Genomic DNA, 25,323 nt, shown 5'->3' with positions numbered 1-25,323 from the left:
TAAATAAATAAATAAATAAATAAATAAATAAATAAATAAATAAATAAATAAATAAGAAGATTTAAAAAAACATACTGTAAACTCGGGTGTTGGCACACGGCTGTAATCCCAGCACTCAGGGAGACAGAGGCAGGCAGATCTCTGTGAGTTCAAGGACAGACTGATCTATAGAGTGAGTCCAGAACAGCCAAGGCTATACAGAAAAACCCTGTCTTGGAAAAAACAAACAAACAAAAAACATACTATAGATACAATTTCTTACTTTTTCCCTTTCCTTCCTTCCTCCCTTCTTCTCTGTCTTCACTTCTTTGTTTCCTTGAGGGTTGTTGTTGTGGTGGTGGTGTAGTCCTAGGAGTTAAACTTAGAGCCTTGCATACACTAGGTCAAGCACTCTACCACTGATCCACATCCCCACCATATTTCGTCAGTTCTTGAGACAACATCCTAACTAGTTTCCTGGGCTGGCTTTGACTGTATAATCCCACCCTAGCGTTCCAAATACCTGGGAGCACAGTTGTGCACCACTGTGTCCAGACTGTCCTTTAGATTGTGTGGTGAGTCTCCTTAGTGTTGTACAAATCATGAGCAGTAGTCAATGGTGGATATGGAAAGAGGCAAAATAGAAGCAAGAGACAAAGAGTGTGTTTCTGCAAACACATCTGGGCTTCCTTTCTCTCATCTGGTGCATAGTTAGCCCTTAACAGACCGATACAAAGAAACTGAATCCTCAGTGATTTCCTTGTTTGTCATGTTTGAAATGCTTTTATTTACTTAAACTTTTCCATCTGAAAGGACTAGAATTTAACATGCTCGTGCGCAGAGGCAGCAGAGGTCTGGTGTTGCAGACGTAAGCTAGTTTTCTTGGAACAGCAGAGGCACTAAGGAAGAGTTTTCCTGGCATGTAGATCTGACTTTTTCATTTTTTTCTTTATTATTATTATTTATTATAATTTATTCACTATGTACCCTGGCTGTAGCCCCCTCCCTCAGCTCCTCCTGGCCTCCCCTTCCTCCCTTTTCTCCCCCTATCCCCTTCCCCTAATCCACTGATAGGGGAGGACCTCTTACCCTACTATCTGACCCTAGTCCCATCAGGACTGTCTAGATCTCTTTCTCTGGGGCCTAGTTAGGCCACCTCACCAGAGGAAGTGATCAAAGAACAGACCACTGAGTTCATGCCAGAGAGCTCAGCTTACTAGGGAACCCCCATGGAGACTGAGCTACTCATGGACTACATCTGAGCAGGGGGTCTAGGTTATCCCCATGCCTGGCCCTTGGCTGATTCATCAGTTTCTGCAGGACCCCCTAAGCCCAGATTTTTTTGGCTCTGTTGGTCTCTTTGTGGAGCTCCTGTCCCTTCCAGGTTTTCCTATCTCCCCCTTCTTCCATAAAATTCCCTGCACTCTGCCCAAAGTTTGGCTATGAGTCCCAGCATCTGCTTCAATAACCTGCTGGGTAGAGTCTTTCAGAGGACCCCTGTGGAAGGTTCCTGTCCTGTTCCCTGTCTTCTCCTACTTCCAGTATCTATCCTGTTTGCTGTTCTGAGTGAGGATTAAGCATCTTCCCTTGGGTCCTCCTTGTTGTTTAGCTTCTTTAGGTTTTAGTATGTTTAGCCTGTATTATAACTAATATCCACTTATAAGTGAGTCTATACCATGTGTGTCTTTCTGCTTCTGGGTTACCTCACTCAGTATAATCTTTTCTAGTTCCATCCATTTGCCTGCAAATTCCATTATTTCCTTGTTTTTAATTGCTGAGTAGTATTCCATTGTGTAAATGCACCACAATTTCTGTATCCATTCCTCCATTGATGGACATCTGGTTGTTTCCAGATTCTGGCTATTACAAATAAAACTGCTGTGAACATGGTTGAGCAAATGTCCTTGTTGTGTACTAGAGCCTCTTTTGGATATATGCCAAGGAGTGGTATAGCTGGATCTTGAGGTAGCACTATTCCTAATTGTCTGATAAAGCACCAGACTGATTTCCAAAGTGGTTGTACAAGTTTACATTCCCACCAGCAATTCCCCTTTCTCCACATCCTCTCCAGCATGTGTTGTCACTTGAGTTTTTGATCTTAGCCATTCTGATGGGTGTGAGGCTGAATCTCAGGGTCATTTTGATTTGCACTTCCTAGATGACTAAGAATGTTGAACATTTCTTTAAGTGATTCTCTGACATTCGATATTCCTCATTGAGAATTCTCTGTTTAGCTCTGTGCCACATTTTTAAATTGTATTACATGATGAATTTCCTTATCAAGTCACCAGAGCCTTTAAGCAGTAGTTCTAAGACTGGAAGAAACATCAGCTCTTTCCTTTTTTATGCCATGGACAGGTCAGATCCCATGCCATTGTTGTGGACTTTGGGGATCGTTGTAAGTATTATATGTGAGTACATGATAGATTCCCTTTGTCCCATATATCTGCTGAGTCATTCTGCTCTTGACAACAGTGACCTTTAACTGCTAAGGTCGATCACATCTCCAGGTGCTTTCGACAAGAGGTGAGCAAAGGCAGTTGTCAAGAAATAAAGCAGAGCACTCCCTCTCTACAGCCAGCATGGCTCCGGAGCTCCTGGACCCCCAATTATCTTATTTAATACAGTGTTGCTTAGAAGACTTGGTGGTTACCAGTTTGTTTGTTTTTTTTAAATCACAATGAAATGCTTTTGATTAAAACTGTATATAATGTAGTTGAGTCCTTTTCCGTTGGTTCAGAGGGCCGCAGAATCCCATGTGGCTCCTGAATGGTCTGAAAAAGGTGGTTGCAAGCCTTGAACACAAGTGGGTTGGTTAATACAGGAATCTGCTGAGATTTCATGAACGTGAAAATGGGTTGTTATGCATCTCTGGCCATCTGGTTAGATAGGAATTTTGTTAGAAATGTTAGCAGCATTTCAAAGAAGGTTAAGGCCAGCGTGTGGAAAATCAGAGATGCAAATATTCTGTCTTCAGTGTAGACCAGAGCTACTGTGATGGCAGATGCAGCAAGGACCCTGGGACACGGGAAGGAGCCTGTTTCCTGGGCTGTCTTGGACAGATTCTGTGTGATGGTGAAGTGGGTATGCCCACATATCATCCAAGCTCTACTACCTCCTGGAGGCCAGTTTATCAGTGCATCACAAGCCTCCAAAGAAAGCATTCCTCAGCTTCATAAACACAGAACTTCTGAGAAGTTTTGAAGTCTTTGCACTACTGCTTTTAGGGGCAAGAAGTTGGGAAAAACATATTAACATCCAGCAGGAGAAATAGTAGATTATAGAATATCTGCATAATTACCATCTGGTATATGTAGATATAAAATACAGTTTCCATTGATGTAGTTTGTTGGTGTGTTAAAAATGTAGCCATGAATAAGTTTAATTAAAGGAACTGTCCCTGAAATAATGCATATAACATGACCCCACTTTATTAAAAATGTATATCTCTCTATGCCTAGGAACATACGTTATATTTGCACCATGTCAGAGGTAGTTGGAATGATTCTAAGTCTCACGTTTGTCTTTATACATTAGGTAATTGTCTAGTTTTGAAACCTAGCAAGAGTCCATTACTTTCAGTATCAGAACAGCAAGCCACTGAGGATTTTTTGTTTCAATAAGAAAAAATCCTAGCCGGGTCCAGTGGCTCACCTTTAATCCCAGCACTCAGGAGGCAGAGGCGCGTGGATCTCTGTGAGTTTGAGGCCAGCCTGCTCTACAAAGTGAGTTCCAGGACAGCGTAGTTACATAGTGAGAATCTGTCTCATAAAACAAAGAAAAAAGGAAAAAAAAAAGAAAAGAAAAAAATGCCTGGAGGAAGTACAAAGGATAGACTGCTTTTTTAGATCCATGAATTGCTTGACTCTCTGGGGCCAGTGTAGGAGTCTGATGGTTGAAGAGTTTGGCATCCACACAGTTTTACTTATAAAGTCAACTGATAGGTTCTTTTCTTGGCTCTGTGTGTGTGTGTGTGTGTGTGTGTGTGTGTGTGTGTGTTTCTAAGTGTGTTCATGTGTGTTTGTAGTGTGTATGTGTGGTTCTGAGTGTGTTCATGTGTGTGCAAGGAGACTAAAGTTTCCATGTTCAGTGTCTTCTTCAATCACTCTTCCCCTTTTAGACTGAGCTAGGGTCTCTGAGATGAACTTAGAGCTCACTGATTCGGCTAGACTAGGTAGCTTGCTCTGGCCATTTCCCAGTCTCTCTTCCCCGAGTTTCAGTCCTGCCACATCCGCTAGCATTTACATGGTGCTGAGGACTGTAACACAGCGCTTATTCTTGGGTAGAAAATGATTTTCCCAGTATCATCATCGATTTCACCTGATATGATCATCATCCAGAAACTGGGGCCATTAGGACTGAAAACAACAGTAAACCATGGCAGTTCTTTCGTTGTTGGTTTAACTTGGTAAATAAGTTTAATTCCTCATTTTTTTAGTAACAGTCAAAGATCATTCCTGAGCAGCCTCTAGTAAATGCATCCTAGAAGAGCCAGTGGGCTGCCCGCAGATTTTAAGTTACAGGAAGTGGGAGGAGTGAGGAGTGACACAGAGATGCTACATTTGCTCAGTTGCTCCTCCAGTGAGAGATCCAAGAGGAAGGAAGGCAGGCTGTGACGCGGCCATGGCAGCAAAGCTAGTTTTGCTCCCAGCCAAATGCAGTCAGCACCCATGAAGCTTGCAGAGTAGGTGGGAGGAGGAAGACAAGACAGCTCAAACATATTGGGAAACACCAGCTTAAACTTGATTGCTTGACGGAGGGAGAGTTTTGCTTTTAGCATGTGGGTGCCCCACATGTACCATTCATGTCTCCCACTGTCTTGGAAGAAGGCTCCAAAACAGACGTGCTAGCATGGGTGAGCTGGAGATGGAGAGACCAAATAAAGTATTCCTGTTCCATCAGCTTGAGCAGCAGCTCTTAAGGACTAGTTCTCCCTGCAGTGGTTAGAGCAGTGTGCTGAGAAATGAGCCAAAGAAATTCTAGGCCAAGAGTCCAAAGGTCTAAGCCAAACCACCGGGAAGGGCTTTCTCCCGCAAGCTGGATCAGAAGGGAGCATTTGTACTGTGTCATGTCTAGAACCAAACTCAAATTCCCTTGCAAGGCTGTGCACACACGCTACCTCGCTCTAACTCAACACAGCCAGAATTTCTATTTAATTGCCATGCACTTAGGGACAAAGAAACTTACAACAATTTGATCAAAGGGCTAAGTAGTCCTAAAGATCCATTCTGAGAACCCACCTTTTTTACTGTTAATCTTCTTATATGTTAATTTTACCATGCTATTTTCCCCTCCATATTTGTGGGAAATTACAATTCAGTTTAATAGAATATATAATAGATATCTAGATAGAATACACACACATACATAGAGTGGCAGTATTTATATTGACATTTGACACACTAGCAGATTTTAGTAAGTAGGAAGTCAGATTTTCTGAAGCAACAAAAGGAAAATGGACTATACTTTAGAATTTTTAACATTCATAGTATTATTGAAGTTAAAAAGATGACACAGATAAAAGCACTGATCTAAGCCTGTGCATTCCTGGTTTGTCAGTCTAACGTGAGCAAACTCCTATCAGTCATATATGATTGAGTGTTGCAGGTGGCTCTGATATTTTGTTTGCTTTAATTTGAAATTGAATTTACCTTTGTGGTTACATACAACTTAAAAGTGTGTGCTCACGAGGGGTAGCTCTTGCTTTGGTTGTGGAGATTGCTCAGTGGTTAAAGCTCCCACCACATAAGGATGAGAACAGGAGTTCAAATCCTACATAAGTGTAGGTTGGCATGGAGACTCACCTGTAATTCCAGCCTGAAGCAGATTAGCTAGCTGGCCATATAGTCGAATTTTAGGTTCAACTAAGAGACCCTGCTTCAATGAATAAGGTGGAAATCCCTCAAGGAAGACTCCTGATATCCCCTCAGGGACTCAAGCATGACCACACATACAGGCACACACACATACACAAAGAGCACAGCACATGGGTGGCAGGATACTAATACATGTTTTGTATTTGTATCAAAGATGGGTGCTTTGAGGTAGCTGACACTCTCACAATGCACATTCTTTGAAGCCACCTATCAATGGTCAATGATCACACACACACACACACACACACACACACAACCTATCATAAAGTAACCGAAGTGGAAAACAAAACCTGACGGAAGAAGATAACTGGTGTTCTCAATTTTGGTGAACAACTTTGGCTTATTAGCACCAGAGTCTTGGTTTAGAGGTGTGACTGGATTCTCTTCTGGTCTTTGGGTCAGAGCTGCCTCTAGTTCACGCAATGTATTTTTAATACATGTCTTGATTATTTGGGTTCAATACTTGCCATTTCCCTTTCTAAATCTTGTATGTGAAAATCTGCTCAGCTCAGGAATCCAAATATGCTAACCCATAGTCTCCAAAGGCAGCCTTCTTTGGTGTAGATGTTCTGGTTTATTTGATCAATGTAAGTTATCCCCTGAGTCAGTGGATTAATGCTTTTCAAATACTTAAAAAGTCTGAAAACACATTGGTTGGGTCTCCAAACTTGGGAAAATGAACCATCCTTTTAGAATCCTGGGTCATTAATAGTCATTCCAGGCTGTTTGGCCGGCACATCGATGACAACACTTGTCAGCTGGGTGCTCAGGAGCCTGTCTTTATGATGTTGCAGAATTGCCTATCAGAGGAACGATGATGATGAAGAAGAGGCTGCCAGGGAACGGCGCCGCCGAGCCCGGCAGGAAAGGCTGCGGCAGAAGCAAGAGGAAGAGTCCTTGGGACAGGTGACAGAGCAGGTGGAGATCCATGCTCAGAACAGGTACCGTCCTCCTCACACTGGGCGTCTCTGGGTTGTATCTTCTGCTGCACAGTTGAATGGAACTCGCTAGCAGACTGTTCCCCTCTCAGACCAACTCAGCCACTATTGGCTGATGGGTTTTAGTGAGAGGAGGCTGTTAGTAGCTCTATTGACTTGATCAGCTCATTTTCTAGGGCGACCTTGCAAATGCTGACACATAAGACAAGTTTAATAAGAAATGTAATGCTTATGTAGAAGACAGAAACCTTGGTCCTTGGCAATCAGTCCCCAGCCGAGAGGCATGGAGTAGCAGATGTGATCACTGGGTTTCACTCACTGGCCTTGAATCCCAGCTTGGCAAACTGTCCTTCAGTTTAAAAAGTATAACCACAGCTCCCTTTGAAGGACACTGCTCAGCTGCAGAGATAAGAGTCCCTGTAAGACCCCCAGTGCCTTGCACATAACAAGCACTCTGTACAGTGCATTCTAGGCAGAGTCTCACGGAAAGGGGACAACATGGCCACTTGTTGCCTTTTTTATTCTTAAGCTGAAGAGAGGGGAAAAAAATCATTTTTTTTTGTGACATTTTGAGGCCGTTCCTGAATCCAGTTATTAATGAGTGTTCAACGATGGTTTTAAAAGTTACAACTGATCATTAGTTTCTGCTTCTGAAAATCTTACTTCCGGACCGGGAAAACAGTGCTCTGTGTGGGTCTGGCACAGAGGTCTTGGGTTTGAGCCTTGTCCCATCAGCAACTTCAGCAACACATACATAGGTCAGACTTACATATCATTTCTGCTTTAATTTTATTATTAGCTGTTTTATGAGCTTACCTAAATTTAAAAATTCTTTTGCCAAGCATGATGGTACATGCTTATAATCCTAGCAGTCAAGAAGTGGAAGCAAGAGGATCAGGAGTTCATGGTCAACGTTGGCTTTTTAGTGAGTGCAAGGCTAACCTGGGCTACATGAGACCCTGTAACAAAAAAAATTAAGAAAAATATATTCAGGTTTGAACATGTGATTTCTTGCAGGCGTATTAATTATCTACAAGTGTAGAGTCTTTGGGGGACTAACCAGCTCTAACTGGCATTTAATATCTACTGATGACTGTTACCTACAACCTATTTTTTTTAAAAAATCAAAGAAAGGCTCAGTAGAGTCTGTTGATTTCTTAACAGTACTTCTGTCTGACAGCTCTTTGGAATTTGTAGGATGTTTTCAAAACATTAGAAGTCAGTTGCTCTGAGTGTCCCATGCATAGGCCTTCTCCACTGACCCCAGTTCTTTGTGTTTCTGTGCATATGTAATCTGGATGAGGCTAATTCACATCGACAGTGTCCTGCAGCGACAGCAGAGGCCAAAAAGCCTTGAAAGTGAGGCTTTCCTCTGCCATATTTTGTTGTTTAATATGAAATGTGTTTTTCCAAAACCAAGTGAACTTGAACATCAGAAGAGCCAAGTTTGGTATGAACCATGAAATTTGATGGAGTTTCTAAACATTTTGAGACGTATGCTTCCAGCTCTGGTCACAGTTCTGGTATCACATGACTGCTAATTCTAGCCAGAAGGGGCCTACGCCCTTGGTCTGGGCAGTGTCCAGTACTCTGGAAGAGTGCAATGATAGACATGCTACAGTTTGGGTTTTCCTCTTTTAAAAATAAATGTTGATTAGCCAGTCCTTACCCATCGGGGAAAAGAATAAGAAAAAAAACCCTTATTCTTGGAAATCTGTACAAAGAAGTTAGATCGTCTAGTAACATTGTTGCTATGACAATTTTAGTATTTTAACACAGTATACTAGTGCACTCTGGATATTTTTGTGTACCAGATAAGGTGCTCTCTGTCTTATTTTTATCTTATTTTATTTTGTCTTTTTTTTTTTTTTTTTTTTTTGGTCAGGGGTCTCACTGTGTATTCCTGGCTACCCTGGAACTTGCTTTGTAGACCAGGCTGGCCTCAAACTCACAGAGATCCATCTGCCTCTGCCTTCCATGCTGGGATTAAAGGTGTATGCCGCTACACCCGGCTCTCCACCATTCTTTAAGACACGGTCTCTCCCTGAACTTGGAGTTCACTTATCCAGCCAGACTGGCTCATCAGTGAGCCTCAGGGATCCTCCTGTCTTTCTTTCCCCCATGGCTCTATCGACCCCCAATGATCCAGAGCCCACACACCAGCAGAGCTGGCAAGCATAGAGAGTACATACCTATTCAATTGCTTTGTCCTGGACACATCATTTATGCTTACATTTCATTGATTAACTGGCCCTGTTTAGGTATGAGGAAGGGCAGAGGGTAAGGAAATGCCATCCTGGACTGACAGTCATCACCCCATGAATTGTGGAGGACACTTAAATGTCTCCAAAGTGAAGATTGCTGGCATAGTATAGAAGCTCCATGCTATACATACTGTTTCCTAAGTACCTCAAGTCTACCTGAGATCAGGAATGACTCAGTGGCACAAATATGAAACTATGACACAGAATTCACTCGTTATTCTGATTTGATCCTTGTCATAGTCGGGATCCGGAGTGGCACAGGTGCTGAAATCAGGCTTTAAGCACAAGTTGTTTACTTGTAAGGTAATCCCAAGAAACAATGGCAGGGATGTAGGTAAGTGAGATTGGGAGAGGAGGCAACCAGGTGAAAGTTACTTTTCAGCATAAGTGGCCACGGTGGCTGTCTGTGACTTAGCTCCAGTAAGAGCCTTACCTGTAGAATTAGCCTTCAAAACAGAGGAAGGCCAAAGTGTTTATAAGGCCAAAGCTTTTGTTGGATGCCATACTCAGAGTTTCCACAGCAAGTTGAGGAGATACAGTGGCTGAGAGAGTCCAAGAGCTAAGATTTGGCTAGGCTCAGCTGGAAGCCAGGTGAGGAAGCAGAGAGTGCTAACTTCCAGGGGCAAGTGTGCCAGACACCACTGGCACCTGCTCTGGCTGCAGGTGGCTTTATACGATTGATTAACCATCAAGCTGTCTTTGGTGTTATTCCTTCTCTTGTGCAGTGTCCCTGATGAAGAGTCTAAGCCAGCCACTACAAACACTCAGGTAGAAGGCGATGAGGAGGCTGCGTTACTGGAGCGCCTGGCTAGGCGAGAAGAAAGACGTCAAAAACGTCTTCAAGAAGCCTTAGAGCGTCAGAAGGAGTTTGACCCGACCATAACAGATGCCAGTCTGTCAATCTCAAGCAGAAGGGTGCAAAATGACATGGCAGAAAATGAGACACTAGAGAAGGAAGAAAAAAGAGAGAGTCGCCCAGGGTGGTATGAGGTGGAAGAAACAGAAGTAGTCATCAGGTCCTACCAGAAGAACAACTATGAAGATGCTGAAGACAAAAAGAAAGAAGAAAAGGAGGAGGAGGAGGAAGAGGAGAAGCTGAAGGGAGGGAGCCGTGGCGAAAATCAGGTAGAGGAGATGGTAGAAGAGAAAACACCAGAAATCCAAGAGGAAGCTGTGGTAATGGTATTGGAAAATGGGCAAGTCAGTGCAGAAGAGTCTAAAGGAGAGGGGGAGAGGGAAGAAGACACAGAGGAGATAGCCCATCGAAAAAGGATGGAGGAAGAAGAAAGAGAGAGAGCTGAGGCAGAGAGGCTGAGGTTGGAAGCAGAAGAACAAGAAAGACTCAAGGCTGAGCAAGATAGGAAGCTAGCAGAGGAACAGGCAAGGATCGAAGCTGAGCAAAGGGCAGCTGCAGAAGAAAGGGAAAGGAGGGAGGCAGAGGAGCGGGCAAGGATTGAGGAGGAACAGAGAAGAATGGTTGAGGAGCAACAGAAGGCTAAGGCAGAAGAAGAGGAGAAGGCCAGGCTAGAGGAGCAAAAGCAAAGAAAGCAGCTAGAGAAGCAAAGGAGTGAGAAGCAAGAAGCAAAGGACAAGGGGGACAAGGGAGCTAAGAAGACAGACAGGAAAGGGGTGAATGAAAGGAAAGAGCAAGAAGACAGACTTCAGACAGCTGTCCCAAAGGAGCAGGTACAGTAAGCACTGTGCACCTACTGTGTGATGCCTGTGACTCATGAGAAATGGGATGCACACCAAACTGGGAGCTAAGGCCCGTGCACATCGCCTCACGTGCTTGGTTGTTTGGCAAGCTGCTCCTTTTTTCCAAGCCATAGCAATACCCAAGCACAAAACAGTTGAACCATAGCTAAGTATGCAATCAACCAAATTAATGGGACAACCAGAGATAAATTAATTGCTCTGTGTTTGGGTGTTATGGTTTAAAAAAAAATGAACTAACCTAATGATCCTGAATGCGGTGGGGCTTTGTCAGTGTCTTTCTGCATCTGCATCTGAACTCTGTTTTTCTGACATCTTCCCTGGGTGAACATGAGGCAAGAGGCATATACTTCTCACCTCATTCTGGTGCTTGATAGTAAAATATTATTTTTAATTTTAAAATTAGGGGTGGGGAGTTGAAATGAATTAAGTTCAGACATTTAGTCTTGGAAGATAAAAATATAAATCCTTTGAAAAAGAGACTGTTAGACCCCGACCCAACCAAAAACAACAACAACCAAAAGAAACAAAACAAAAAACAACCCAAAACCTTCGAAAGCCTGACTTGCCATCATGTAGACCTGGGTTTAATGTAGACTTGCAGGAAACCATTCGTCTGGGGTAGTACCAGTTAATGCTTAGTGGACAGTTAAGAGCATGCAGTTTGCTCTTTTTGGCTGTGAGGGTTAGCACGGTTTATGTGGCTCAAGGATAGACAGAAGTAGTGGTTGGGGAGGAAGTGTAACATATAAATGCTTTGTGGTTTGTTTGTTTTTCTCTATCTGCAAGGCTGCATTAGAAACCCTTTCTAAGAGCTGTAAAAGGAAATAGGAATGCTTACACGTTCACCTCTCCAGAGTGAACCCTCCATCACCGCATTGGCTGAAGTTGTTTTTCACCCCTGCTTCTGTACCAAGCCTCGTGCACATGGCTGTGATTAAGAAAGTCATGAGCAGGACATCCTATCTTGCTAGATTTCAGTGAACACATTTGAGGCACGGGAGAAAGAAAATAGGGTAGGATGTATCATACCTACTGACACGACCACTAGCATCACGTACCACTGGCACCAAAGGGCCTGTGTATGGCACTGTGACAGCCACAGAGACATCACTCTGAGTGATCCGAGCACCTGCTCACTCCTGCAAGCTAGAAAGGGCTTGCATTTACCTTTATCATTTTTGAAAAGGAAAGGGAAGAGGAAAGAGGAGCTAAAGGGCAAGCTCAAAGACCAAAGGCCCAAGATAACAAGCCTGCCTTCAAAAAGGAAGAGGTAAATATCATTGAGAACAATCATATCCTACAGCCACACACAAAGCAGCATTCCTGGTTCTAATCTAGGAATTGCAACCCCTCTCCTGTGCTTTTCAGACCATGGTTCATGAGTTATTGAATGATGAGAGAATGTAGAGTGTTTCGGAACTAATTAATCAGGCTGGGGACATGGCCCAGTGGGTAAGGCGCTGGTCATTCGAGCGGGAGGACTTGATTTCGGGCCGCATCACCCACAGAAAAAGCTGGGCACGGTGTAGGGGAGTGTCTGCAATTCCAGCTTTGGGAAGCAAAAACAGAAGGACCTCTAGGGGGCCCAGAGATGCACTGGCAGCCACTCTAGCCTAGCAGTGAGCTGTAGATCCATCAGAAGGCCTTTTCTTAAAAATTAAGGTAGAAAAAAAATGAAGGTAGAGAGCAACAGACAACACCTAAGATCAACCTGTACCTCGCACCCATGCACGTGTGTACACTTGTAAATACACATTCATACATACTAATACAGCGACATGTACACACATACATACACACACCTGTGCAGACAAATTCATACACACCCATATACCACACTCACACATATACTTGATAATCCATAGTTTAAAAAAAAGAAAAATGGAATTGAAAGCATCTCAGGGCATGTAGGCAGTGGTAAAGCATTCTCATTCCAATTGTCTCTCTCTGTGTGTGTCATAGTCAAGAACTTGGCCAGCCCTGCTCCTCAGCCGTGCCTGCTTCCTGCTTCTACAGTGTGACTTTGGTTTCTGGGAGCCCTTCTCTGCTTGCATTTCAATCATGAGATATATTTCCAGCTGGCTTTGATTAATGCTTTAATTTTTTTCAAGAAAAAGCACCCTCCCCAGCCTAAATCACAGTAGAAAATTTGGTGAGCCAAAGATGATACACGGTTTTCAAAAAGAAAAGTTTGGCCAAATCCTCTGCGTAGCATTTACGAGGCTCACACATGGGGGAGCAGGTGCCAGGGTGCTTGTAGGTAAGTAAATGATGCATCTCTACACCCAGTGCCATAGCACTCCAGTATATAATGCCATGGCAGGAAGCCCCACCTTATCCTAGCCATCCTGCCTGTGCTAGCCTCAAGGGACACTACAGATTGCCATGTTATCCCCAGTAAGTTCAAGTAATTAGGTGTGGTAAAACAGAACCACCAGACATAGAAATGCCTGAACTATGTTGCCCAAGAGACTGATGAAAGGAATTGTAGCCACTGGATAGTGGACCAATGGATTCTTGCTACGGTTCTCTGTTCGAGCATCCATTAAGCTGGAGAGATGGCTCAGTAGTTAGGAGTAGCACAGGCTACTCTTCTGGTGGCCCCGGTTCAATTCCCAGCACCTGCATGGCAGCTCACAACTGTCTGTAACTCCAATTCCAGAAGATCTGACACCCTCACGCAGACATACATTTAGGCTTTTGTATGTGGAATAAAAATAATTAAAAAAAAGAAAATCCAGAACTAAAGAAGATTCCACGGGTAGAAAATAGATGGCCATAGTGAGGAGCTGGTGGGTGGTTTTCTTAGGTGGGATTGTAATATTCACATAAGAAGTAAGACCCTGTATCTTCACTTTAAGACTTATGTTCCTCTCTGCTTCTAATAGAACTTGTGGTTTGAACACAAGCATTGGCTTTCTGAAGGAGAGAGAGTGTAAATGTTGATGACCCGGAAACTCTTAGAGCGAAACTGTAATAGTTGTGTCCTACATGGGCAGAAAGCGTGGGATTTGCAGCTCAGGGATAAAGTGCACGGAAGGGAGGCTGTAGGAAGCCCCGCTGGTGCTGTGAAAGTTAACTCATTTCTCCCAGATAATGACTTACCATTCACGGCCAAAGCATCCCACACCTACGCATGCATGGCGTCTGAGTCAGGAGAGGCTCATCCCAGTCATCCATCTGCTTCTTTTCAGATAAGGCAAAGTCTGCGGTATCAGTTAGTCCGGGAGCAGCTGGTGTCAAGCCTGCCATTATCCCTTCCCCAGTTTGCCCCACAGCACATTCCAGCTCTCATAACTTCTGGCCTCATTTTTAGTCCCCCAGTCAGGCTTTCCAGAAGATCACTTTTAACACTTTAACGCTGTATAGACAAACTGCTGCCTGAATGGACAGAGTTCTCCCTTCTCAACCAGCGGGATTGGTGTGTTCTGTAGGCAACCTTAAATCATTCTGCATGAGTCAGTCATTTTAAATACTCTCTGTTCTTTTCTTTCTTTCCCCTTTTTTTTTCTTCTTTTTTTTGGTCACATAAAAGCAAACAGAAGGAACCTCTCCTGGCAGGGATCCACACAACATAGGCAGGCAAGGGCAACCACGAGTAAACAAACATTCCACTGGCCTTTAAGAGAAAACATTTCCCAAAGTCCCTCCAGTGCTTTAAAACACAAACAAATAAGCAAACCCCCTGCCTTCCTCCACTGCAGCTGAACTCTGTGGCAGCCATGGGGTGCAGATGATCGCCAACCTTGAGACATAAATAAGTTTTCTGTCTCTCCTCCTTAATTTTAAGCTGTCTCCTTTTAGTTCTTCACTCCCTATCTATTTTTTTCTTGACTTTTAACAACAACAACAACAAAAACAATTTCTAGCAGAGTGTCTTACGACTTTGAACCTGATCATGCTAAGGACATGCAACATGTCCTTAGCGTGCCGATGCGTCCAGGATTTGGTTAAACAATGATTCGGTGGCTTTAAGCCGGAGTCTAAGCTCTCTGCTGAAGGTCTGCATTGTCAGGAACATATTTCAGGAGCAAGATGCCAGAAGGACATTCATGGGGTAGAACAGGGAACCAGATGAGGACGTAGGGATCTGAAGCTTACAAAGGTCTGCTAACTGTGGAAGCCAGCACTGACGCCAGACTCTTGTTGCTCTTCTGCAACTTTATCATGCAGAGCAGCATGACACGGCGACTCCTGTCTCAGGAGGGGTCACCTGCTCCCGTGGACTTTTTGAATGGTCTCTAGCTTAATGTCATGCCTTCCCACACCCCAGCATGCTCATCTTTCCTCCTGCTAAGTGGGCTTGCCATAGACTTGCCATAAAATCTAATCCACTGTATTCTTTAAAATTTAAAGACCCTGTGGAGCTGTTTCATTCATTTCTCAGGAGAAAATAATTTTCAGTCAATCTCAAGTCGTCATTGTTACACTAAGAATGTTTCTAAGAACGTTTTCCCCTGAGAATATGAGTAGACTGCCCACCTTATAACTCTTCACAACAAGTAGAGTGGGAGGCTGATCTCACAGACATCTATTCTTTTACAAATCTATTTTAAGTAATTTTTTTTTTTGCCAGTAAATTTGATAATATCTTTTGGGGAAATGGAAGTATTTCTGACTTTGGTAAGAGAAGAAATGAGTTAAAAATAAATTTAACTCCGCAGTTGCCACCATAAATCACAAGATGACTCAGAATTTGTTTCATGGGTACCCTGGAAATATTTCCCTTTACCTCTATATTTGTATTTCCAGATACATATTAACCAGGATGTGAACTCTAGCCCATGGCTTTTGGGGCTCTATCCAATAGTGACAGGCCTACAGGAAACTATATTGTTTCCTCCTGCCTATTCAGTGAATACTGATATGTTCTAGGGAGTAAGGACAGCCACCAAGCCATCATGATCTCCCTGTTATACAGGGCATGAGTTATACAGGGCTTGAGCTTCTGTCTCTTTGCTCATACCCAACCCAGGGGTCAAGAGGACAGTATCAAGGTGGAATCTGGAAACAGGTCATTTTTTCCAGCTAAGTCTTGATGAGTGTCCCAGAGAAACTTGGTTGTTAATAGCCCTAGCATCAACCAGCCTCCTGAGTTGCAGACAAATCTCCCAGAGAGGATATAGCAGCAGCATTACAGCCCCCTCTTTAGCATCACCAAGGGACACCAAGCTATACCCCGCCTTGGAGGAAAATCAAAGTCTTAACTAACTAGAGTATTATTGGTGATATTCCAGGGTGATTTAATACCATTTAAGGGAGATTATCCGGCAAAGGACTATGAAAGGTAATCATAACACCATGTTCTACCTTGTAAAACATGCCTTTTAGGAGTAAGTATTCAGAGGGTGTCAATAATGGCTGGAAAGCAGTGGGTGATCAGATAAAGGGAAGCAGTTCTAGAGAGCCTAAAGCCCCGCGCTCTTATCATCTACCTTTCCTCCTCCGAATGTTCCTGCCGAGCACTGGCTCTTTGCAACTGTCTTGAAAAGGACAATGGACATCACTCTCTCCTGTTCATGTTTTTAGAATGGATGAGATAGTAAATTGAACTCTGCCCATCTCAAAAGCCACTTTAAAATAGTCTGTCTCATCTATCATGAGAAATTTACAACACAACAACCACAAAACACCAGAGCTCCTGCTTCCCCTCTGCACAGCCTCTGTGTTCCACAAGGATCACAAAACCACGTCTGGAGGTCTAAATCTTTCCTATCAGTGGAAATCAGTGTGTACCCCAGAACTGTTCCTGTCCCCTTCTAACATTAGTGGTTTATGTGGCTTCAAACATGATTCTAAGTCTTTCTCCTAAGTAGGTTATGTGTTGCCTCCTTGGGATACCTTACTAATTTGCCTGGAAAGCCTAAATGGTTTTCCCCAGAATTGATGGATCTGGATACCCTGCTGGCTTTTCTCTTATTTCTTCCTTATTAGGCCCTTGTCAACGATGCTCTCTTTAGCCAAGAAGAAACTTGGCCAAGCCACACTGCCACTCTTCCATCAAAACCACACCTGTAACTGCTCTTCCTGGTGGGGTTCCCAGGACTAGATGGTTTCCAGAAATAACAACAGTACTGCTCTCCCAAATAAAAACTCCAGTGAGATCAGCAATGGATCTTGACTTCCTAAAATTATGGTCCAGGTGTTGGCTCACAAACTAAAGAGCCATGGTTACTCTCTAATAATGTTCTTGATTTCATTTTTACATTGTGTTCTGGACAGTTGCTCTACCTCAAGTCTAATGAGTTCTTTAAGAGCCGAGGGTCTTCGTAATAACCAACCAAAACCCAGGAAGATGTTGATAGTTATTTCTTTGTATGTATCCTTGGTTAGATCAAAGATGAGAAGATTAAAAAGGACAAAGAGCCCAAAGAAGAAGTCAAGAGCTTCTTGGATCGCAAGAAAGGATTTACAGAAGTGAAGGCACAGAATGGAGAATTCATGACACACAAACTTAAACAAACCGAGAATGCTTTCAGGTAAGTCGTGACTAACAGTCACTGCCTTCTCATATGTGGGAAGGAGAGTAGGTCTCCTTGCCATGTGCCTCCAGACAGAAGGGAACTAATCAAACAGCATTTTTCTGTTTCAACATCATTGGCCATTGTCTTAAGGACACACAGTCAAGCAGGTCCTGTTTCACTGTCACTAACAGGAGACCAGCAACCATTGTTCAACCACAGCTTACCATATACATACATACATACATATACATAATGCTTAGTGTTCATGTTTTGACCTAGTATTCTTATGTGGTATCAGTGCATTAAGAAATATTATGAGTAAGATTAGTTGATTCATACTTTAAATGGTCAAGACAGCTTCTTTTGACCCTATCTTGGTATCATTTTTGAGAGTTCATTTTTGTAAGGTTGTAAATGAGTGTTTCATGAATCTCACATTATTCTGTGGCCCAAAAACTTGGAGCACATTAGGTTAAACCAACTCACAGCTCTTTACCATAAGATTTTAAAAGCCCCCGGGAAACTTGTAAGGAAACCAAAGTGGCACTTGCCTTTATTTTCCTATTTTTAGGGGTGTGTGTGTGTGTGTGTGTGTGTGTGTGTGTGTTTCTTTCCCTCAGAGAGAGAGAGAGTAACAGGTCACTACAATATAATTCATTTTTGTTCATCTGCCAGAGTCTGCTTTGGTGTCTGTTAGGAGTTGATGCCCCTAGAAGGAGAGAATGATACATCCCATATATGTACACAGTGAGGAATATGGTAAGAGCCTCTAGTTAGATGCTTATCTACCTGCTGAGCTGAAAGCAAGCTGTGCTCTTCGTGGGCAAAAGCCTGGTGTCTGATTTGCCTTAAACTTAAGAAACCCAAAGACAAGACAGAACTTTCTGGAAGCTATTTTAATATATCCACCCTGATGCTAGGAGCCTACCAACATGTATAGCAGAGGCAGGATAGCCAAAGTCTTGCTCCTGTTTTGGTGAAAGTTGACTCGATTCATTATTTTTAAGATTAGAAGTAATTTTTTTAAAATATTTGGCCACCAGTAACATGTATTCCAGTTACTTTCCTATGTATGTAATACTCAAGATAGACACACACACACACAGACAGGATCATACTATATACACGTAAGTGAATGTGATCAGAAATGTGTATTTTAAATTGGTCTTGCACCGTGCACAGTACGGTGTGCCCAGCTGTGTAAATCTAAGCCAGCTTAGTGATTCGAGGTGTGCCTCTGCATGATGACTTCCTCCAGGCGACACTCTGATTATACTAAAGACTGAGCGACACCTAGTGGACCCAGAGAAGAGTCCACGGGCATGTTTCCTCAGCCACACATGCCGATCATAGAAAGAGCAAACGAGTTTCCAAAAATCCAAAGACCTTTGCTTACAGGGGAGTCACTCATTTTGAGTTCAAAATGAGAGTTCATCCTTAACCATCAAGAACCTAGGTAAAATATGCTGATACTTTAGAATTGTAACAAACACATTTTATGTAGTGATCCTACCCCACAAAAACTCACACAGACATGTTTATAGCTAAAACAAGTTGTTTCAAAACATGGTACTTTTTATTTTTTATTTATTTTTATTTTTTAATTTTAATTTTTATTTTTGGCTTTTTGAGACTGAGTTTCTCTGTGTGGCCTTGGCTCCTCCTGGACTTGGTTTGTAGACCAGGATGACCTTGAACTCAGAGATCCGCCTGCCTCCTGAATGCTGGGATTATAGGCATGTAACACCATACCTGGCTAATACTATATTTTTCTCTACACAGCACACTTCCAATTTTTTTTCACTTTTTAAAATATTGAGAGAAATCTACTAAACTGATTTTTTCTTATCGTGAAGCCTGAAACACATTGTCTTAGAAGTAACAGTATATTCTGAACTACCTCTGTGTTCAGAAACATGAGGTGTGTAAGATCATATTGTGCATTGCACATTTTGAGCCCATTCCTTGTTTCATTTATTCTTTTGCTCCACAGCTGGAGCACTGTGCCATCCATCACATAGAACAAATATTAAATAGTGGTGATTCATTTGTTTCTTAGACAAAGGTGTCAAGTGTGGGATTCATGTGTTAGGATCTAGTTAGTAATGACCTCACTACCTGTTATGTATTTAAATAGAAGCCATTCTACGTCTCTACCTCTCAGTTAAAGAGCCCCTGTCACAAGGCCCTTCCGTTCTTAGAAGATGGAGCTTGTGTGCCATCACTAATGAAAACAGAGTAGGCTTTGCTGTTGCTCAGCACCCGTCCATCTTGTTTTTGAGGCAGTGTCTCTCACTGTTCGAGAGTAGGCGGGGCTGGCTTTCCAGGCTGGCTGCCTAACTTGCTCCTCACAACACACCCAGCTTTTGCACGTGGCTTCTGGGGATTGAACTCAGGTCCTCATGTTTGCATGGCAAACACTTTGCTGATTGAGCTATCTCTGCAGCCCTCAACTACTTTCTGCAGTTTGAACAAATTGTTCATTCTCATCTTGTTCATAAAAATAGAAATTTTATGACTACCACTACCTCTCCAGTTATTATGGCCATTAAATGAGATAATACATTTGAAAAATTTATAAGGTATAACAAATGACCCCTTCAATAACTAGCCTAATTACACCACATCAGTGATAATTTAGTAGTTTTAAATCCTGAGAAAGGATACCTAGCTGTGTTGGAGTCAGAGAGAGTAGAAATACATCTTGGAGTAAGAGGTTAGTATAACAGTCATTAAGAAATTTTTTCCAGAAGCTCTATCAAAATGACATACTTTACTGAGTTTAACTATAAATAAATAAATAAATAAATAAATAAATAAATAAATAAATAAATAAATAAATAAATAAGGGTCAGATAGTGGCAAATTCCTGTAATCCCAGCATTTATGAGGCTGAGACAGAAGAAAGATTATGAGCTTGGGCTAGAGGTCAGCTGTAGAAAGACCCAAAAAAACAACAAAACCAAAACCAAAAACAAAAACCAAAAACAAAACCAAAAACAAAACCAAACAAAACAACAACAAAAACCAATAAAACAAACCCGATAGTTTGCTAGTGTTACCTGTATTCTCAATGTCCTGCACTCACACACAGCTCCTTCTTGGCCACCTCCTATGCCTCAGAGGACCACCATTCCCTTTCTGCTTCCCTGAATTTGATGTTACTATAGATCCCTAACACAAGTAGAATTTTGAGCCATTTGTCCTTTATAACTAGTCTCATTGAGCATACTACTTTCAAGCCCATCCACCCTTGCAGCGTGTGCAAGTATTTCTTTGGAAGGCTGAATGTATGCCATGGTAAGGATGTACCACATTATGCTAATCCCTTCATCCCACATTGGGCTTAGGGTTCCTTCTATCTCCTGGCCTTTGTGTATGACACTGTTCAATAAAGGAGACCGGGAACAGTGCAGTCTCCCTCCCGGACCTCAGATTAGGCACAAACCACACCCAAACATCCATTTTCACAGAGATTCTTTATTAATAGAGGAAGAAAAGTTAAAGTGGCTGCTTTCTGACTCAGGCAGAAAGATAGCAGCAAATTACCTTTTAGGTTCAATTTTTAAGATAAAAGGAAGGTCTGTGTTAGAATGGGCTAGGATGCAGTGATATATTTTAATTGGGCATGTGAACTAGGTAAGCCAAAGGGGCTTTTCCTTGCTAGTCTTAATACAGTGATAGCCTCAAGAGGAGGAAGTGGACAAAAAAAGGGAAGAGGCCTTGGTGGCTATCTTTAAGAATGTAATCTAAAGGTCTTTAGAGCTGGCCAAAGTCCCTTCATTGAATCATCTCAAGACTAGGCTTTCCATCCTTTTGCATATATGCCAAGTGGCATGACTGGATCATATATGAATATTATTATTCTCAGGGTTGCACAGGTACGGGATACTTCCCCCACATTAGATGCTACATTTTTACTTCACCCTGATAGAGGCATTCCGAAAGTCCTCACGTTCCATGTAGACACAACCACCCCCAGCGCTGGTGTAGGGATCAGTTGCCTGGGTAGTTTCGGCAGACAGACATCTCCCTCCTTCCAACCAGGGCTGCAAGACAGAACCAGGTAACTAAACCGCCTTTCCTTTCCTCCTCCCCAGCCGCTCAGGAGGCAGGGCCGGTGGGGACAAGGAAGCCGAAGGCGCCACACAAGTGGAAGCCGGCAAGAGGCTCGAGGAGCTGCGCCGGCGCCGCGGGGAGACGGAGAGCGAAGAGTTCGAAAAACTCAAACAGAAGCAGCAGGAGGCAGCCCTGGAGCTGGAAGAGCTGAAGAAAAAGAGGGAAGAGAGAAGGAAGGTCCTGGAGGAAGAGGAGCAGAAGAGGAAGCAGGAGGAGGCTGACCGAAAAGCAAGAGAGGAGGTAAGGGTTGCCTGGCCCAGCCACGGGAAACCCAGATGTTTCCAAGTCCTTAAACGCATGGCCGGTGACCTTGTAGCCCAGAGAGGAACAATCCCCTGAAAGAAGTCCCCTGCTGCTCTTCTGAGTGTGGGGCGGTAGCTCAGTCAGTACACTGCTTGCTCAGCATGCGCAAAGAAAGCCCTAGGTTCAATCCAGAGCAGTACATATACCCACGTGGTGGAGCCCCCCTGCAGTCCTCAGGGTGGAGAAGAATCAGAAGTTCACGGTTGTTCTTTTTCACTACATATCAAGTTTGAGACTGGCCTGGGTTACAGAAGACCCCGACTCACAATAATAATAATAACAATCATTTATTATCAGCTTAGCAAGTACTAGCGTGTTTCTGAGCCTTGGGTACGCATGTCTCTATTTTCTAGATGAAGAAACCACACACAGAGAGACTGTGTCATTTTCCCACTTAGCCTATTGTCCTAGATAGCCTCTCAGTAAAGACCCATGGGAAATCTTAGAGAGATGAAAAGTCTGTCACCTATCACAGGGCCAAGCTAGGAAGCAGGCTGGATGTGGCGGGTTCGTGCCTGGAATCCTGGCACTGGAAGGCTGGAACAGTAGGATCTTGAGTTTAAGGCCAGTCTGGGTTCTATAGTAAGTTCCAGTCCAGCCTAGGTTACACAGAGGAACTCTACCTGCAAACAAAATAAAACAAAAAGGGAAAGAAAAGAAAAACAGCTGTTTCATGATGTCCAGTATTTGAAGTATTCAGAGATATGATATATTATTATTGCTACTTTCTGTGTGTGAAAGATATGTGCACATGTGTGTGTGTGTGTGTGTACCTGTGTGTGATGGTCAGAGGACAGCTCTGTGGAGTTGATTTTCTCCTTTCCCATTTTATGTGGGTTCCAAGAATCATCTTCAGGTCTCCAGGCTTCCATCACAAACACCTTTACTGCTGAGCCATCTCCCTGGCCCTAACGTTTCTCCAAGATTAGAATACACAGAAGCTAGGATGGTGTCTGCTTTGCTTACTGCTACACACCAGGACCCAACATAGGGTCCTGTGTCACGGAAGCCCTGGCACTGTTGCAGATGCATTTATTCCAATCTTAACACAGAACAGGTCAGGTTACAAGGAGGGAAACTTGACCTCAGAATTTGTTAAATCAGCTTCCACTTAGATTGCTAAGGTTTACAAAGTGTATTTTTTTCCTTTCATCCTGGGGTACAGTCTGATTTTATGGGGAAAGAAACCAGGAATCCAGTCATTAGAACGACTTGTTTTAAGTTGTTGGATGGATACATGAAGGGATAAGTGTAAGGACCCTGCTCTTCCAACTCCTGAGCCTAGAACTTTCCAGGCCTCAAGCTCCTAGTCCCTCAAAATGTGTGAAAAGATTTTCATAGATTTGTTTTTCTGACACGGGTATTATACAGTTTCTCTAAGTTTGAATTATTCCAGTGGCTCTTCCAACTCCAGCTTTCAGTGAGGCCGAGAATGATGCCTTCAGCTGAGTCATGGGCTACCACTAAGTCATCTCAATTTGCCAAACTCATGCTGTCTGCCAGACGTGGTACCATAGATTTGTAGCCCTTTTTGCACAAAGGATTCCATCTTGACAAGTCTTCCTGGAAGCTGGAAGAGGGGGCCTTTGCCTTCATTTATATGTTCAGAAGTAGAAGGTGCCTTATAAGCTTGTGACGGTGACCTTTCACCTTCAAGGGAGACTTGTCAAGCAGAATGGGAATCTAAATATTTCCCGCACATTTTTCTAAATTGGTCGTCATGAAACTAGATGACTGCTGTGATTTTCTGCTTTATAAATGAGCATACTGAGGCAGGTAGCAGATAAGACCAAGGTCACACTGGTAGAAAGTGCCCTTCCAGAATGCAAATCCAGGTAGCGGGCCTGCTGTGCTGGACACCGCAGAAGATACACAACATCCGTGCCAGGGTTGAGTCTGTTGCCTGATGCTCTCGTGCTCACAGCACTTGAAGCAGACTCTGATGTGCCTGCATTTGCTCTGCCTCAGGAAGAGAAGAGGAGGCTAAAGGAAGAGATTGAACGGAGAAGGGCAGAAGCTGCTGAGAAACGCCAGAAGATGCCAGAAGATGGCCTGTCCGAGGACAAGAAGCCATTCAAGTGCTTCACCCCTAAAGGCTCATCTCTCAAGGTACTCTCCTCCAGAGACTCTTGTAAAGCTTCCCTTCCAGTGCCATACGAGTCTCAAAGGAATTCTCACTTGACCATCCAAGACTTGCTTGGCTCTATGTAACTCTTTGCTGTCCTGTGTTAATCTACTCTGGCTGCTATATCAAAACATCTTAAACTGGGTAACTGAGAAATATATTGCCCACAGTTCTGGAGGATGAAAAGTCCAAGACCTAGACACTAGCAAATTCAGTATCTGGTTCTTCGTAGATGACACCTCCTTACCATGTTCTTATATGGTGGAAGGGAAAAGGGGCAAGCAAGCATACTTCAGCTTCTTTAAGAGGACACTAATCCCATTCATGAGGAGTCCATCCAAAGGCCCCACCTCTTATATAGCACATTGGGGATTGGATAGCACCATATGGAAGGCTACAAGCATTTGACTCCTGACTCTTTCAGCTGCTTTTTATGTTAGTTTTGTGATTACTAAAAGCAGAGCAACTGGAATTGGTCCAGGTTCAAATTGCAAAGCTGTTCCTGTAGGAGATGAGATGCAACTTGGATAGGCTCATTTTCCAGGACAGATAGGTCTTATTACTGCCTGCATGGAGCAGAGCACCTAACTCTCATGGCAGAAGCTCTTTCCCAGAGAAAAGGAGATGAAGTAAGGGAGACTGTAGAATGATGGAGATGTGGGGGAAAACAGTTGACCCAGTTGGTCATTTATTACCAAATCTGCTGCTTTGAACACGCAGTATGCTACCTTATGTACTTAATAAAGGTATTTAATAAAGATTCGCAGATGTCTGTGAAAGAGTGAGTGAGTCCTCAGAGAACCTTTAAAATCTGTATCCTGGCCTCTTCTACCATCAGCCTAGCTAGACTACAACCATCAACAACTGGCAAAGCTGGTGTGGTCACAGCCAGGCACCCATGGCTACCTGTACTTGCAGTATATGAAAGTGACCAAAAACCAGTCACCTCCACTTTACAAGATATTAGCTATTGAAGCCACACATGCACAGACAAGTCTCAGCTCTGCTCCATGCTGCACTGGACTTCCCGCCACCCTCCATACCCGAAAGCTCTGTAAAGCATTTGATTTGTAAACATGAATAAAACACATATAGTTTCCCCTCTGGCTTATGCCACCACCCCCCTTCATAAGTTCTTTTGGGAAATTGTAAACTAAAACACTCAGTTCAAATATAAAAACTTTTGACAAGCCTTCTCCTGTTCCTACTTCGTCTTATAGATGTGGCATCATGTTCTTCATCACATTTAATATGGTCACTACCACTGATATTTAAATGTGTTATTGATACGTTCTTCTAATCTACTAATCTACTAATATGTTCTTCTAATCTACTAAGTGTGTTATCCTTACAGGACCCTTGGTTCCCTTAGTCTGCTAAGGAACACACATGCATAAAGGCCCCATAGCCTAACCTGCCCAGGATCTACTATGGTGACCTGCCCAAGGCTGAGAAATCAGAATGTTTCCTTCTCTCAGTCAATTTGAATAATTATAACAGATTGCTATAGATTGAATAGTTATCATTTGTCAGGTGTGG

The 25,323-nt window shown here is 43.1% G+C and overlaps 1 protein-coding gene across 7 annotated transcripts in view; it reads left to right on the top strand.

Moving 5' to 3' along the window:
* Cald1 (caldesmon 1) overlaps positions 1-25,323 on the top strand; it is a 173,686-nt gene that overhangs the window by 133,491 nt on the left and 14,872 nt on the right. For 3 of the 7 annotated variants that reach the window (XM_055602005.1, XM_055602006.1, XM_055602007.1), the window contains 6 exons: positions 6,650-6,796; positions 9,783-10,743; positions 11,960-12,043; positions 17,107-17,252; positions 21,338-21,596; positions 23,628-23,768. In XM_055602005.1, the coding sequence (XP_055457980.1) occupies positions 6,650-6,796; positions 9,783-10,743; positions 11,960-12,043; positions 17,107-17,252; positions 21,338-21,596; positions 23,628-23,768 (1,738 nt within the window). The remainder of the gene's footprint in view (positions 1-6,649; positions 6,797-9,782; positions 10,744-11,959; positions 12,044-17,106; positions 17,253-21,337; positions 21,597-23,627; positions 23,769-25,323) is intronic. The other 4 variants (XM_055602009.1, XM_055602010.1, XM_055602011.1 and 1 more) reach the window with 2 other exon arrangements.

This window comes from Psammomys obesus, unplaced genomic scaffold (genome assembly GCF_907164565.1).
Source record: "Psammomys obesus unplaced genomic scaffold, mPsaObe1.curated_primary_1811, whole genome shotgun sequence".
In the NCBI taxonomy this organism is placed as follows: domain Eukaryota; kingdom Metazoa; phylum Chordata; class Mammalia; order Rodentia; family Muridae; genus Psammomys; species Psammomys obesus.
This window is presented reverse-complemented; position numbering and strand designations above follow the sequence as displayed.